General features: G+C 34.6%; 1 protein-coding gene across 6 annotated transcripts in view; it reads left to right on the forward strand.

Moving 5' to 3' along the window:
• Positions 1–15,569, forward strand: part of LOC106069686 (plexin-B-like) — a 237,934-nt gene that overhangs the window by 213,069 nt on the left and 9,296 nt on the right. For all 6 annotated transcript variants that reach the window (XM_056025494.1, XM_056025495.1, XM_056025497.1 and 3 more), the window contains 23 exons: positions 3,086–3,218; positions 5,332–5,582; positions 5,956–6,064; positions 6,330–6,461; positions 7,195–7,299; positions 7,513–7,606; positions 7,991–8,160; positions 8,275–8,426; positions 8,696–8,798; positions 9,193–9,329; positions 9,767–9,943; positions 10,276–10,387; positions 10,538–10,828; positions 11,183–11,362; positions 11,781–12,021; positions 12,175–12,317; positions 12,579–12,709; positions 13,376–13,435; positions 13,669–13,743; positions 13,879–13,945; positions 14,090–14,236; positions 14,788–14,935; positions 15,053–15,217. In XM_056025494.1, the coding sequence (XP_055881469.1) occupies positions 3,086–3,218; positions 5,332–5,582; positions 5,956–6,064; positions 6,330–6,461; positions 7,195–7,299; positions 7,513–7,606; positions 7,991–8,160; positions 8,275–8,426; positions 8,696–8,798; positions 9,193–9,329; positions 9,767–9,943; positions 10,276–10,387; positions 10,538–10,828; positions 11,183–11,362; positions 11,781–12,021; positions 12,175–12,317; positions 12,579–12,709; positions 13,376–13,435; positions 13,669–13,743; positions 13,879–13,945; positions 14,090–14,236; positions 14,788–14,935; positions 15,053–15,217 (3,323 nt within the window). The remainder of the gene's footprint in view (positions 1–3,085; positions 3,219–5,331; positions 5,583–5,955; positions 6,065–6,329; positions 6,462–7,194; positions 7,300–7,512; positions 7,607–7,990; positions 8,161–8,274; positions 8,427–8,695; positions 8,799–9,192; positions 9,330–9,766; positions 9,944–10,275; positions 10,388–10,537; positions 10,829–11,182; positions 11,363–11,780; positions 12,022–12,174; positions 12,318–12,578; positions 12,710–13,375; positions 13,436–13,668; positions 13,744–13,878; positions 13,946–14,089; positions 14,237–14,787; positions 14,936–15,052; positions 15,218–15,569) is intronic.

Raw genomic sequence — 15,569 nt, forward strand, 5'->3', positions numbered from 1 at the left:
CCCGTGACATCTCTACGCGCGCATGTTTTTTCCGGCTTGCAAATGACCAGTCGTCACCAGTTATCGTCTTGGATATTTTAATTCCTGCTCCAATAACAAAACGATAAAGTCGTCTACACATCTATCGTTCTCAACTTTTTAAAACTCTTATCCTTAACCCCTAAAACGCGTGTGGTAGTTTAGCCTCTAAACATCAGAAATGTAATTCCATTTTGTATGTACTCATTGTAAAACAGCTCAGCACTTAAAGGGTTAAGAACTGTACCGGGGAGCTTCAAAAGAACTCGCTTCTGTTAACCCAAGCAAACATATTACTGACGTTTTAATCCGGGCACTGTTCACCTTCAGCCGTTGCGCATGTCACTGGCATTGTTTACTATATCATTGCCCGGATGCATTGCCAGTTTTTTTCCGAGTTTTCTTTTTAGCTGTTGAGCGGTTTCTCGAGATGTTTACTTTCAATATACGATGATGACAAAAGATTTTGTTCTTTTCTTACGGAAGATTGTAAACCACTGAACCAGTTTTAATCTTCTGTTCAGCCAATTGTAAGAACCGAAGCAATGGTCTTGCTTTTAAACTACTAACAAACAAGACTTACAGAATTAATGTTTTGAAATCACATTTTTCGATAGACCGCAAAAAATCTCCAACAGAAGTCAGAAACATTAAAGGGCAAATTGTCCTCAAACCATGAATAAAAAAAACCGTATGGATTTAAACTATCTACTTCTAAACCAAGCGTTCTTTCTACTCGACCTTCCCCGATTTTTATTTTGTATGTCTCCCATTTGATCCCCCCCCCCACCCAAAAAAAACTTAACATATGTTATGCGTTTTTCTTTGTAATTCGCCAACCTTTAAGTCATCTACTGTACTCCACTAGACTGCGGGCCTCCTTCTGGCGCTCTACCATTTGACTTACACTTCTGCTAAGCATTATTCTCCTTTGAGTTATCACCCTTTTACCCGTGTTCCTAACCTTTTTTTTTTTTTTTAGTCAAAGAATTACCTAATACAAAAAAAAAAGTCAAAAAGTCTTTGTTGGGGATGGGAGTCTCGTCCTTTCTCGCGAGAGGTTTTTGTACCCCCCTCCCTAATTTTCTTTTTTACCTCTGCGATTAGACGACGTCTGCCGACCACCTGCTGAAATTCTTGTCTGATTAGTGACTCCCCCACTTCAAATCTAGATCTAGTGCTACCCCTACCCCTTTCCCAGACTTTAAAGCAATGCCCCCCCCCCTAAATATTTGTTATACCCCCCCCCCCTTCATTTTTCCTTCTTCTTCTTCTTGTGGTCGCTATTAGGCGAAAATTGCACACAAAAATATGTCTATAAGTTAGTCAAACGATTAAAACAAATAAACAGCAGAAGTCTAAAGCCAAATAATGGCGCCAAAATTTATGTTATGAATTTCTTTTGTTTACTTTTGCTCCTTCAAGCAAGCCCTTGCTTTTCTTGTTACAACCTAAAATAGTGATAACAACCGCCATTGACTGATTGACATTGCTTTACAAATTGTTATTATAAAAGCTATTAGAATATCCATTAAAAATGACATTATTACAATAATACAAAAAGCCATTGGAATAGTCATTAAAATATCTATTGGAAAGAAAGCCAAATCAGAGAGCTAACAAGCCAAATACAATAAAGTACTTTTTTTTTTAATAACAAAGCGTGCATACTGGAAAAAACTGCACATTTAGACCCATAGCTCATTAAAAATGCTAGGACGAATTTGTACAAATACTCCTTCTTCCCTTGTGCTATTAGAGCATGGAATGGGTTGCCTGAGCTAGCCAGGAAAACCAGTGACTTGGCAGAATTTAAGTCATTGGTTAATATGCATGACTAAATGCATGACGCTTAGGACGTAATCATCTTCTTTTTTGAAGTAACGTCTGTATTATATAAGATAAGAATTATATACCAGTAGTTATTAATTTTTTTTTTATTGATTCATGTGTTGTCAGGGACAATAATAATTTTGCAAAGTTTTAACTTGAATCCGAGACTCGGAAGTTGGAGAAATAACGTGTGCGAAATTTGTACGAGACAAACAGACATACAGACAGACGGAGTTGACGAGTGAACCTGAAATGCTTATTGACCTACTATAATCATATAATGAGCACTTTTGTCATTGAGAGGCTGAGTGTATGTTTTCGGGTTTCATATCTTATGTTACTTTCAGCTTTTGCGGTTACCTGGCAAAACGTTCGGGTCAGTCAGGGCAGGCATACCCTTATCGCATCAATTACAGACATTCCTTCCGGGAAAAAAAAAAGATTATTGAGTCCTAAACGTATCCAAGAGTTAGTCTTGTCGTTTCTGTTAATTATAGATTAAAATTCTACTAAGCCCCCCCCCCCCACCCCATCTTTTTCCCCTGAATGAATCAGGAAAGAGGCCATGATAGAGAGGCACGTGGAAAGACAGAACTCTTGTGCCAAGTCTAAGCGCATGCGCAGACCACATGACACACTGGTCTAAAGTTGGTCATTTCTACTTAGTTTGAAATTCCATTTTTGCCATGACATGATGTAGAGCGACTATATATCGTATCAAGCTGACTCGAAATCTTTATCCCTTCTATAATTAATTACTATTTTCTCATGTCTTGAGCACCTTGTAAATAAATTTAATAAAAAAAAAACAACTAATAAAGTAATAAGTATATGTAAAAAAAAAAAAGCAATATAGCATTGAGCTGGATGATCAGTTGCCTTGGAAACACATTTAAATCTTTATTATTCACACTTGACTTAGCGATAGTATACAATAGACAATAAAATCAATGTGAATTGATGTATTTTAATATTGAAAGCCGTTTATTGCTTTTGAGTGTAATGACAGTGTTAATTGTACAAGTCTTTCTGGAATGTCCAATGTAAAGGAACTGATTTATACAGGACGACTCTGTTTGTGTTTAGTCATACTCAGCCTTCGAGTTTATGGGAGAGGGGTTAACAATCATATTTTTGAACCCGGTGAGTGTATACGTTGTTACTCCACTGAATAAGTTTCGCGATTTTATTCTTATTTCTGCTTCAACATTTCACCCGTTGTCTCCCCTTTCAGGTGTGTGTTGAAAGGTAGCTGTCCGAACTCAGATGACCCCAGCCAGTCCAGGTGGCTTCACGGTGAAACCAACCAGTGCATCAGCATTACCATGATCTCTCCGACCACAGTGTCCGTCAACACAGTCAAAGAGGTCAGTATAAATAAATAAGTAAGGGGGGCACTAACTGGTCATCTCGCATTCATTTGGGGTCAGCAGCTGGTCAATTTACATTACACTAGATTCAATTGCAGAGTTTTTACTTTATTAGTGAATTATTTTATTGTTAATTTTTACAAGTTAAAAAAAAAAGTACAGATCTCTCTGGTAGGGCAAAGTTGTTTTTTTTAAATTATTATGTTTTAACTTTAGCATTTAAATAACAAAAATATAATCCTATAGTTTCACACATGGACCTCTGCCCCTGCATTTCAAAGTTGTTTTTTTTTTAAAGGTTTGTTTTGAAAATGGTAAAATAAATTTGAATACTCGGACATATGCATAAACGCCAACGTTAACATACACACACGAAAATAAACTCTTTATTGGACACGTTCTTAGACAACTGAGTGTAACATTACAAAATTACAAATACATCACTAATGAGGTTGATTGGACTGTAAAGTAGGCCCTGGATTAATTATCTTCGGCAGGCTTATCTCCTCGGAAAAATCTGGCACCACAAACAAATCAAGCCGGGTGAAATGTCTAAGGAAGCAGAAGACATCCATCCTGGCATTTCCTCGGCGTATGATTGAGAAATACCAAGTTGGCGTTTGATTGAAAATTGAACACATTGTTCTTTGCTTCACCTTTTGCGAGAGAAAACCAAAATCGTTATGACGTGTAAGCAAGCTTGGTAACTCCCTCCCCCCTCCTTTTATTATTTTTTTTTCGAGCAGAGAAAATGCCAAATAGATTTGTCTAGACAGGAGAAAGTAATTCGAGGCTTTCCTTACAACGCGGCCTATCACATTGTGTAAGTAAAATGAGACCGACAGACCAGGCCAAAATAACACAAGTACCGAACTAGTTTCTAGTCTACGTTGTCCAATCTGTCGAGCCAGGGTGAACAATATAGAATCGTGTATTTATCTTCCACATCTTTTGTGCATTGTTATGTTGGCTTCGTAAATATACAAACCAGACATCAGAAAAAGTTAATTTATTTTGGAACCTTTTTTTCTTCTTCTAAAATTCGAATTTGGTTGGGGGCTCCACCAAATTCCAGCACAAAAATACGCACCACGTTTTTTTTTTGGATCTTATTGTTTATATTAAACAAACTTAGATGTAGTTGACAGAGTGAGTACAGACCCTGCTGGCTTATAATTGTTTAAAGATGGGCATCCAGTCGGGACCAATTGGACTGGATCCAATATGCTTTTGAACAAAAAAAAAATAGATCTATATAAATGTGGCAAAATATGTAGGTCACAGCTGGGGCTGCACAGCCGCGGGAAATAGTGCACTCCTCACTAATCAAATATAAATTAAATACATCATAGTTTAGTCATAGATCTAGTTTCACTATACACGATCTTCAAATTAAGTAAATACAAAAACAAAATTTAATAAAATACTCAGAAAGACACAAAGATAAAGGCACATTCCTCGTCCCATATGGTAGGACAAATTTGATAAATGCTCCTTTTTCCCTAGACACGTCACTAGTGCTATTACTATACTATATTATAGTATTTTAGTATATTACTATTAGTTAGAGCATGGAATGGGTTGCCTGAGCTAGCCAGGAAAACCAGTGACTTGACAGAATTTAGGTCATTAGTATAATTTATATGATGAGGTATACAAAAAAAAAGCATACAAAATATTTTAATCTAGATCTTGATTTTGCCCCAGTGTTTTGTGTTGTTTTCCTTTTTTTAAATGTTGAAATATGCCAAGATGCGTTAACTTTTTGGTGAATCTTTCTATGTAGGCCTAATGTTTGGAGTTGGGGCCTCTGTTTTGAGAAATAAAAATGATCCCTTGTGTTTTTAAAATATATAATTGGAAAAAATTAAGAGCAGTGGCAGAATGAAGCAGTCTATATAATTTATTTGATTTCCTTTGTTCCCTTACTCTTTATAAATTTTAAAGCATTTTATTTAGAACAAAGAAACAGCGTTTCATAGTCAATACATGCTGTGCATCAGTTTAAATATACATTCGAAGGTCAAACACACCAAAGAAGAAGAAACAAAAAGGAGCTCAATGTTTCAAATTAAAAACCAAAGTAACAATTTCATCTTTATATTTTCAGCTTCACCTGACCATCCCCCAGTTACCGCAGACATCATCCTACACGTGTGTTTTTCTTGAGCTGGACTGGAGCTCTTCAGTATCTTTTTGGTACTTCGGGGCGATTTGCAAGACCCCTGACTTCAACAAGCTGGGTATCTACCTGGGTCCAGATGGGTTCAGAACTGTCACCCTTGCCCTCAACTCCAGTGAAACGGGTAAACTCTTTGTCACCAGGAGTTTCACTTTCTACAACTGCTCTAATTTTCACAGGTCAGTGATAAAAAAAAATTATATTGTTCTATTATAATGTGTCAGAAAGACACAAAGATAATTTTTTTTATTCCATACGCTAGAACAAATTTGTACGAGTGCTCCTTCTTCCCTAGTGCCATTAGAGAATGAAATGGGTGGCCTGAATCAGCCAGGAAAACCAACGACTTAGCAGATTTTAAGTCATTGACTAACATGCATGACTAGATTGACACATGAAATGTGTAGGACGTAATTATCATCTTTTTTGAAGTAACGTCTGTAAAATATATATTTATAAAAAAAGATTTTATAAATGCCAGATTAGTCTGCCTGATCTATTACTTAAATTAACAAACTTTCATAATTCTTAATTTGGAATGTTTTGTTTCAGCTGTTCAAGTTGCACAAATTCTAGTTTTGAATGTGACTGGTGTGTCTATGACAATGGCTGCTTTGACGACACACGAGCTTGCAAATCTGACATTGTCAGGGGAAAAAGCGTATGTTATAGATCTAATAGTTATATATTATTACTTTCTAGACTATACTATACATTCTTTTAACAATGATGTGAAAGAATAAAAACTACCAATTTCTTTGTAGGCTTTACTTTATAGCAACATACAAGAGAGAAAAAACTCAAACTCTAAGTAAAGAAAATAAACAGAACACATTCAGTCTAGGAAAGAAGTAATTGAAATACAAAATATATTTTTACATCAAGGAATAAAAAAAAAATGTGTATGTGCCTTTTTTTTTTATTAGAGTGCTAAGCCTGGTCGCCATGGGGTACAGCACTGTCCTCAGATTGATACCAAAGTTACAGGTGAAATATTTTTACCTGTCGGTGTCAAGAAAACAATCTTGCTCAAAGGATACAACATTCCAGAGTTAATGGTAATTGTATTTTTTGTGTTCGTCTGTTGTTAATAGTCTTGGTGAAAGCTTGTTTACGTGTTTGAACCAAAAGTACAAATTGCTAAATGATAAATGATAACTCTAAATACAAAAGTAATTTAAACCTGTCAGTAACATTTATGTTTTCAAAGAATAATCTTGTCTAGTCTAAATAAATATCTTGTAAAGTCTAAATGAATGTCTTGACAAGTCTCAAATGAACACCTTGTTAAGTAAGCCTAAATGAGTGTTTTGTAAAGTCTGAATAAACATGTCATTTAATGTAGCTTTCATAAATAATATTGAGAACCTATTTCTTTTCTGTATTTTAATATATTGTACAGACAATGTTCTGTTACAGTGACTTTTTGTTTCTTTATAGGAACATTCAGTCTTTCATAAAGTTAGGTCATTCTTTTCTGAAGTCTTCTTCCATTAAAATTCTTTTAATTTAACTCATTTATACTTGTTACTTGCTTACAGTATTTAAAGCTGCCACATTAGTATTCCCCACCTCACATGACCTAAAAAATCAATGTTTGAGTCCTTTATCCTCCAGCTTAACTGCATTTCTGTATTTCTCCTAGTGGCCCATTAATGTCACAATATGTTAGAAATCAATATCTAGTAACAATTTTGTTAAACTGATGGAATAATTATAAGAATAAATGTAGCTCTGTAGTATTCCAAATAAATGATTGAAGTTGAAATGTGATGAATATTCTTTTAACAGCCAAAACATAAAGGATTTGAGTGTGTGGTTAACTTGGGAACGCAGAGAATCTCATCCCCTGCTAGAAGACATGACGATAAAACTTTAACATGTGATATACCAGCAGTGAGTTTAAATCTTTTATTAAAAAATATAACCTCAAAATAATGAACCTGATCTTTGGGCAGTCTCAAAATACATTGCTTCCATGAATTTTGCTTTTATACAATTTTACATTATGATTGATTATTTTATTTTAAAAGCATAAATAAAACTACTTTTAGTATTGTTCAATGGAACTGTTTATAGAATATACTCATGGACTTTCAAACTTTACAGCTGGACTACAGTGAAAATGTTGGCATGCTTCAAACAAATCTGTCAGTTTACTGGGGGAATAATTTTTTACTGGAGAGTACTACCAGATTTTTTGGTAAGTTTGAGAATAAGTTTTTCATTTGGCAGTTTGAACCAAAGTTTTTAGTATATTTACAAATAATACAAGAATAAGACAGTTTGTGGCTGAAAAAATCTACTTAATAAAATAATGTAATAATATTCACAATAATGTCATGTTATCTGTATATAATTATAAAACTTCACTCCCCATTGATCTCAGACAGACAATATGCTACACCACTTTTAAGAAGAACATTAAGACCTATCTGTTTAAAATTTTAGATTAATTGTCATTTCAGCTGTTGTGTTTGTAATGTTATTAAAGCGCCTGGAGCCTACATTCGACAGCGCTTTATAAACAAAATTATTATTATTATTATTATAATATTTCATTTATTATTTTTCTGCAATTCCTCAGCCACCATGTACAAGTGTGATGTTCTCGCATCTAGCGAATGCAGCATGTGTGTCAACTTGAACTACACCAAGCCTTTCTTGGAGTGCTACTGGTGTCAGGGTTCATGTCAGCACTCAGCCTTATGCAAGCAACACGCCTCAGTCACTTGTCCAGCTCCTCGGATAGACTTTGTGAGTCATAAGAAACGAGTCTGGTTTTGTTGATTACAAAAAAAAAATTTAGTTATATATATATACATAGTAAATTCTTCAGCCAGAATGACTTGATAATGTTTTTTCTTTCAGGTCTGGCCCATAACAGGTCCTACTAAAGGGGGAACCAATGTGACTATCACCGGCAGTAATCTCGGGACCAAATTTGAAGACATTGAGAAGGCCGTCACAGTAGCCAATGTTGTTTGTGCTCCTCACAGGGAGCAATACTCTCCATCCAAAAGGCAAGTTTACATTTCTCGGCATGGCAATGAACCAACCTTCTTTTCTTGGGATCTTCAGAAGTAGTTCTTGCCTTTTAGTTCTTGTTTCTTTTGTTCATTAACCTGTCTTTCCATCAATTCTTATTGAGTCTCTTATTGACCTGACACTTCATTCTTAACATTAAATTTTAGTGTACTACTTTTTGAAAACATAGCACTTAAAAAGTAAGACATGAATTTAAAGAAATTAGAAAGGAGTGATCAGTTCTCTATTTCTTTTTTTTTCTCAGGATTGTATGCCAGACTAGATGGAGAGGTCAACCTGCGGAAGGTCCAGTCAAAGTTACTATTGACCAACAGAGTAGTCAATATCATACACATTTCAAATATCAGGTAACCCAAACATTAGAATACATAATTTCACAATGTTATAAGCAATTATAATTTTCATAGAAATATTTCTGTCACAAAAACAGTGTTTTTTTTCTCAACAAATAGAATGAAAAATACTCTTTCATTTGGCTTCTAAGTTCTTCATATGAATATGAAATATCAATGATTTTTCTTTTATAATTTATTGAGTCCATAGGCTTCCTTAGATCTTTAGCTTGACCAAATGTTTCATTTATAATTAAAGATGATGTAAAGGGCAGTTAATATGGCTCAACAGAAAGTTATACAAGGAAGATAACTGATGTTATTAATGCATACTTAAAGTGCAAACACTTTTTTGATTTTGTTTTTTTGTATTAAATAGGCAATATAAATATCTTTTTTATGCCCATAGATTCCAAGGCTGGATGATATAGAGCCAAAGGTGGGGCCTAAATCTGGTGGTTCCAGAGTCACAATAAAAGGAAAAGATCTGGACACTGGAGGCCTTCATGAAGTGGCATTCAATGATATTCCTTGCACAGTGATCCAGTAAGTAATATCTACACCTCAGAATTGAGTCTAAAGAAACAGATATATTTTTTTTTTTCAAGCAAAATTAAAATGAGTATACATGCATAACAACAAATGACTATGAAAAAAAAAATGCTGTTATGCTAATCTTAAAGTAATATTCATCTAACAAGAGTAACCCAATTAGTAAATAAACAAATTTAGAGACATCCTAGACAAAGAGAGGGATGATACATAAAACATCAAACCGAATATAAAAATAACCCTCAAAAAATGTTATGAAAAGAAACACATTTGTTTTTCCTCACACTGGGGCAAGCTCATTATATGTATCAAAACTCTTCCATATAATGGAAAGCCTTCATAAGACATCATTTAATGGTCGTCATAAGATTATCCTATACGTAACATTTAGGTTGGAAATAATCTTGTATTTTTTCTGTTTGTTTTTCCAGAGATAGAGTGACCAATTCCAGTATAGAATGCATCACAAAAAAAGTTGGCCATGCGCAGCACAAACAATCCATAAAAGTGTTCTTTGACAAACAAGAGTACCAGTTGGCCAACAAGATATTCTTCTACAAGGAAGATCCAACCATTACCAGAATCTCTCCTTTAGAGAGTATATTAGAGTGAGTGATTCTTTTCATTATTGGACAAACTGGGTTTTAAGTTAGAAGAGGAATTCTTTCGTGTATGTGAGGGTGGATTAACCTTGAGGCAAGTTTGTTAACTCTTTAACAACTTCATGCTTCTGCTAGAAATCAAGAAACACTCTTAAGCTTAATAACGCCCAATTTTACAAAATAATTCCTTTTTTGTTTGATTATGAGGCTTTTTTTTTTTTTTTTTTTAAAATTATGATTAAATGTTTTAAAATTTACTAAAAAGATCTAATAATTTTGCTGTTTGAAGAGTGTAAAATTGAAAAGCCTGAAATAATGTGATTGTATATTATCTTCAGGGGAGGGCGCACATTAACTGTAACTGGAACAGATTTGACTGTCATTCAGCAACCCAAGATGTTTGCATACGTGCCGAATCTGTCAGGAGGCTTAGACAAGACAAACTGCACGGTAAGTAGTCACGTGCGAAGTGTATAGGTAGTGCTCCTTTCAGTTTATATGAATTAAGTATATGTTCAAAATTACGTGCAGCTTCATAAGGTCAAAATACATGTGCATTTGATGAATGATTTAAAATGTGTTCATTATATTTAAAAACAGATGTGTCAAGTTATGAACGATAATGTCATGAGGTGCCCTACTCCTTCCCTGGTGGATGCACTCAAGAATATCATTCGTTCCAAGAGAAGCAGTGAGCAGACAGACCGCACCTCCAACACCATTAAAGCCGTCTACCTTGGTTTTATCATGGATGACGTCATGTCTGTCAGAAATCTTTCCTCTGTGCCGAATCTGAATTTCAAGCTCCTTTATTTCTCCAACCCTCGGATTTATAATTTTACAGAGCCGAATGGTGTGAAAATACTTAAAGGAGATTCACTTATTATAGAGGTTAGTAAAATGACACCATAAGGATTAATTTATTATCTAGTCCAGTGAAATGACTCAATAATGGTAAATTTATCACCTAGGTTAGTGAAATAATGCCATAGGAACAAATGTATTATCTAGGTCTGTGAAATGATGCCAAAGGGATACATTTTGTATCTAATCATTGAAGAATGTAATTTCCACGGATGTTACTTTAAAAAAATAATTTTTAGTAGCTATTTCCTTCATTACCATTAAAAAGATTAAGATAGTTTTTAAGCTTTATTTTTTATGTCTTAGTGAGGAAGTAGCCATATATCTCATTGTTTATTACTGGATTTGTAGTACATGTTTGCCTTATAATTTTAACTGCAGGGCTCAGACCTTAACATAGCAGCAGACAAGTCAGAAGTTTCAGTGATGCTGGGAAACTACCCTTGCAATGTGACCACATTTTCACAGTCTCAAATTGTCTGCAAACTTCCTAGCAGTCAGGCCCAAAATGGTGCTGCTATTAACCTAGAGAAAGACAGGAAATCTCTCCCTTATGTAAAAGTAAGTTTAGATTTCTTCAAAATGAAAATTATTATGTGATAGCCGAAACCTCTTGCAGGCCAGCAGAGGATGGCGGTGGGCAGGATTTAAACCTGGGACTATCGTGACAACAGTTTTAAGCACATTCTTTACTGTTATGCATTAATTCTATTAAGTTTAACTGTAGACTAGTAAAAATATCCGTCCAGAGCAAGCCCCCTGATCAGGCAGCCATCTTTACTACTATCACCTCTCTATTTCTTCATCGCATCAGTTATTCACACTTAAAGACCCTGTTTCTCCATTGCCTCACATCTATGACATCATTATTTATCTTTAAACAATGTTATTCGATCTAGTACAATTGTTTAATGCTTCCTGTAAAAATCAATTCATATCAGTAATAAAACGTATGATCATCACTTTTTTTCTTCTAAAGGTGAAAATCAGCAACTTGGAGTTTGTAGTCGGACGTGTGGAGTACGATGTGCCAGAACACTTCACTTTTCCAACAGAGGCGATCGCTGGCATTGCGGCAAGTGGCGGCTTTCTTCTGCTGGTGATAGTTGGTATACTGATCATCTATAGGAGACAGAGCACCAAGGCAGAGAGGATTTACAGAAAGCTGCAAATACAGCTGGATAACTTGGAGAGCAATGTCAGAAATGAATGCAAACAAGGTACAAACCTTGATCAACTCAAAGTAGCTGCTTTATTTTTTTGTATAGCAATCTGAACTCATGTGTCTAGTAAATGGTATTCCCTTGTGAACTGATTGAACAATTAAATTTCTTTATTTAATTAATTGTATATATATATATATTTTCTTGTAGCCTTCGCAGAGCTTCAAACAGATATGACTGACCTCACTGGCGATCTAGTGTCCAGCGGCATTCCTTTCTGGGACTTCCACAGTTACACATTCAAAGTTCTCTTCCCTGGGATGACAGACCATATAATTCTCCACCCACCAATTGTAAGTGCAGTAATGGCTTTACTTTGAGCGGATATAATTTAAATATAACTATTTTGCTTCTTTGAGAGGCGGCAGTATTTGACATTAAATTTTCTTAAGTTATCGTGAATCAAAAAAATAGTTTAAAATGGTAGACATTATCACAGAAGTACTATATGTTTTAGAGTTGGCGATGATTAGTTTAAAATGTTTTTGTTTTATTATCTAACATTATTGTGATGTAGGCGAGAGTGACTAAATGCTTTATGTTTAATGTTACAGCAGAAAAATGGAAGGTTCCAATTCTCTGACCATGGACTCCAGTTGTTTCACCAGCTCCTGGGGAAGAAACTATTTATGGTTACTTTCATCAGAACACTGGAGGAACAGCGAGCGTTTAGCATTAGAGATAGGTCAGTAAATACTTAACACTGGTACATTAGAGATAGGTCAGTGAATACTTAACACTGATACCTTAGAGATAGGTCAGTGAATACTTAACACTGATATCTTCCATTCCCTGGTTAAACTATTAGCTTTAGGAAAGATTTTATTGATAAACTAATAAGTACTTAATAATTATAATTTTATTTATAAAGCGCTGTTAACAAACAAAATGTAGGCTCAAGGTGCTGTAATAACATTACAAACATTACTTGAGCAAGATTTAATTGATAAACTAAGTACTTTGGCTGAAACAAACCACTCATTACTGAAAGATTAAATGTGATCAATAACAATAAATAAGCATTATATGTTATTGGAAACATTAGTTGTATTTTTGTTGACTTACAGTTTTGATGCCAAGCAATCAAAACAATCAAAAGATCTATTACTAGTTAATAGACAAAAAAAAAAAACTTTTATAGAGTGAATTTGTCCTTTTTTTTTTTGAAAATTTAAAGTTTGTTTATCTTACTAAAATTTTAATAACTTTCATATTTCTGTATGGACTGACATGAAAAAAGTAAGCACTTGTTCCAAACCTAATTGAATAAAAGAATAGGAACAAATAATGTCATTTTTTTGACAGTATCATTCATTTCATACACTCAAAAACTGACCTTATAATTTTTCAGAGCCAATGTGGCCTCACTATTGATGATAGTTTATTTGAACAATATGGAATACGCCACAGAGTAAGTTGTACGACGTTTTAGTTGACGCCTTTTGTGTTTCATGTTCACTAGAGATCCACTTGATTTTGACTTAATCTAGTTACTAGAGATCCACTTGATTTTGACTTAATCTAGTTACTAGAGATCTTCTTGATTTTGACTAAGTCTACGAGAGATCTACTAAATGATAACTTCAGTCTGCTTGAGATTTACTTGATCTTGATGACTTAACTTGTATGCTTTGTTTGTTACAGTATTCTCAAGTGCCTCCTTGTAGATCTAGTTCATAAATCTGTTGAAGGCAGGCACCCCAAGCTCATGTTGAGAAGGTTGGTATTCCATAACTGACATTAACACTTGTACCAGCTACCTTCTTAAATAACTGTAGGTAAATGATATAGTGATGGAAATATTAGCTGTCAGTGTAATAATTGTATCTATCAACTTTATTTCTCTAACTTCAGATCTGAATCAGTTGTGGAAAAGCTGTTAACAAACTGGCTCTCTATCTGTTTGTATAAATATCTAAGGGTAAGTTGGCTTTAAAAAACATGTTCTAATGTATATTAAGAGCTTTTATAATTTTAACAAAATTTTTTTTTTTAAAGTGTTATAAACGTACCCAGTTAAATAGTCATTATTTCAAGTCTTATCAAAATGCCTGCTGTTGTTCAGGACTATGCTGGAGCCTCACTATTCATGCTGTATAAAGCAATAAAGCTCCAGGCTGAGAAAGGCCCAGTGGATGCAGTCACTGGGGATGCCCGGTACTCACTTTCAGAGGATACACTGCTGAGAGAAAAAATTGAGCCGAGGATTCTAGTAAGTAGTCAAGAAATCACTACCCGTTATAATCGAATCTGTGTGTCACTATAAAGCAGTGTTTCCCAAACTTTTTCTTTAACAGAACACTTCACACATTCTGAGCATTTAGGGGAACACTTTGCTTATTTTTTTAAGGGAGATTAATTCATGTGTTGGACTTGTAGTTAATTTGTCTAGCACTTTGTGGAACACCTCTCCAGGCCTCGGGGAATACAGTTTGGGAAACACTGCCATAATGTATACATGGCTGCACTTATTAGTATAAAATGCAAACATTAATTAATACCTAAAGCCTGACCACTAACCCTGATTGTAAGATTAATAAAGCAATAAAAAAGACAAATTTGAAAACTGGCAACTTTCTATTAATTGCATAATTGCTAAGTGAATGTGTATGTTTCTAAGTGAATGTGTATGTTACTAAGTGAATGTGTATGTTTCTAAGTGAATGTGTATGTTTCTAAGTGAATGTGTATGTTTCTAAGTGAATGTGTATGTTTCTAAGTGAATGTGTGTTTCTAAGTGAATGTGTATGTCCTCTATTTCAGACATTAAATGTGGAGAACGGAGGAGAAATTGTTCAAGTGCGTATTCCAGATTGCGACACAATATCTCAGACCAAAGAGAAAATCTTAGATCACTTGTACAAAAATATTCCATTTTCTCAGAGACCACACGTCAGGGATCTGGAACTTGGTACGTTGAATGACATACAGTTGTTTTTTTTTTTACATCATTGTTTCAATTAAAAAAATAATTTGATGTATTGTTTTTTTCTTGAATCATTTATAATTCTGTACAATTTTTTTTTAGAGTGGCGCAATGGTCCCACTGGTCCTTTAATGCTGACAGACATTGATATAGCATCGCATAATAAAGATGGCTGGAGGCGGCTGAACACGTTGTCGTTTTATCGTGTTCATGACGGAGCGTACATGTCACTTTTACACAAGCAGCAGTTAGTGAAATGTATGAATGGTGAGTAGCTTACAAGTCTTTACTCAAGTTTCACTCACGTCACTGCACCACAGTTGGCGCCAATGTAAAGCTAAATACAACCTAATAGGATTTGTATCTTACTGTGAGCTAAATAGAACTTAATAGGATTTGTATCTTACTGTGCAAGTCCCGAAAAGCCTGATGGTGTTTGAAGTGATAATATGCATGCAGGCTTTGGGGTTAATTTCTTGGCTACCAATATTAAATATAGTGGACATTTTAAAGTATTGGTTTTGGGTTTGAATCCTGGTGAAGACTGGGATTTTTATTTCGGGATCCTTGGGCGCCTCTGAGTCTACCCAGCTCTAATGGGTACCTGACAATAGTTTGG

Source organism: Biomphalaria glabrata, chromosome 4 (assembly GCF_947242115.1).
Source record: "Biomphalaria glabrata chromosome 4, xgBioGlab47.1, whole genome shotgun sequence".
Lineage (NCBI taxonomy): Eukaryota > Metazoa > Mollusca > Gastropoda > Planorbidae > Biomphalaria > Biomphalaria glabrata.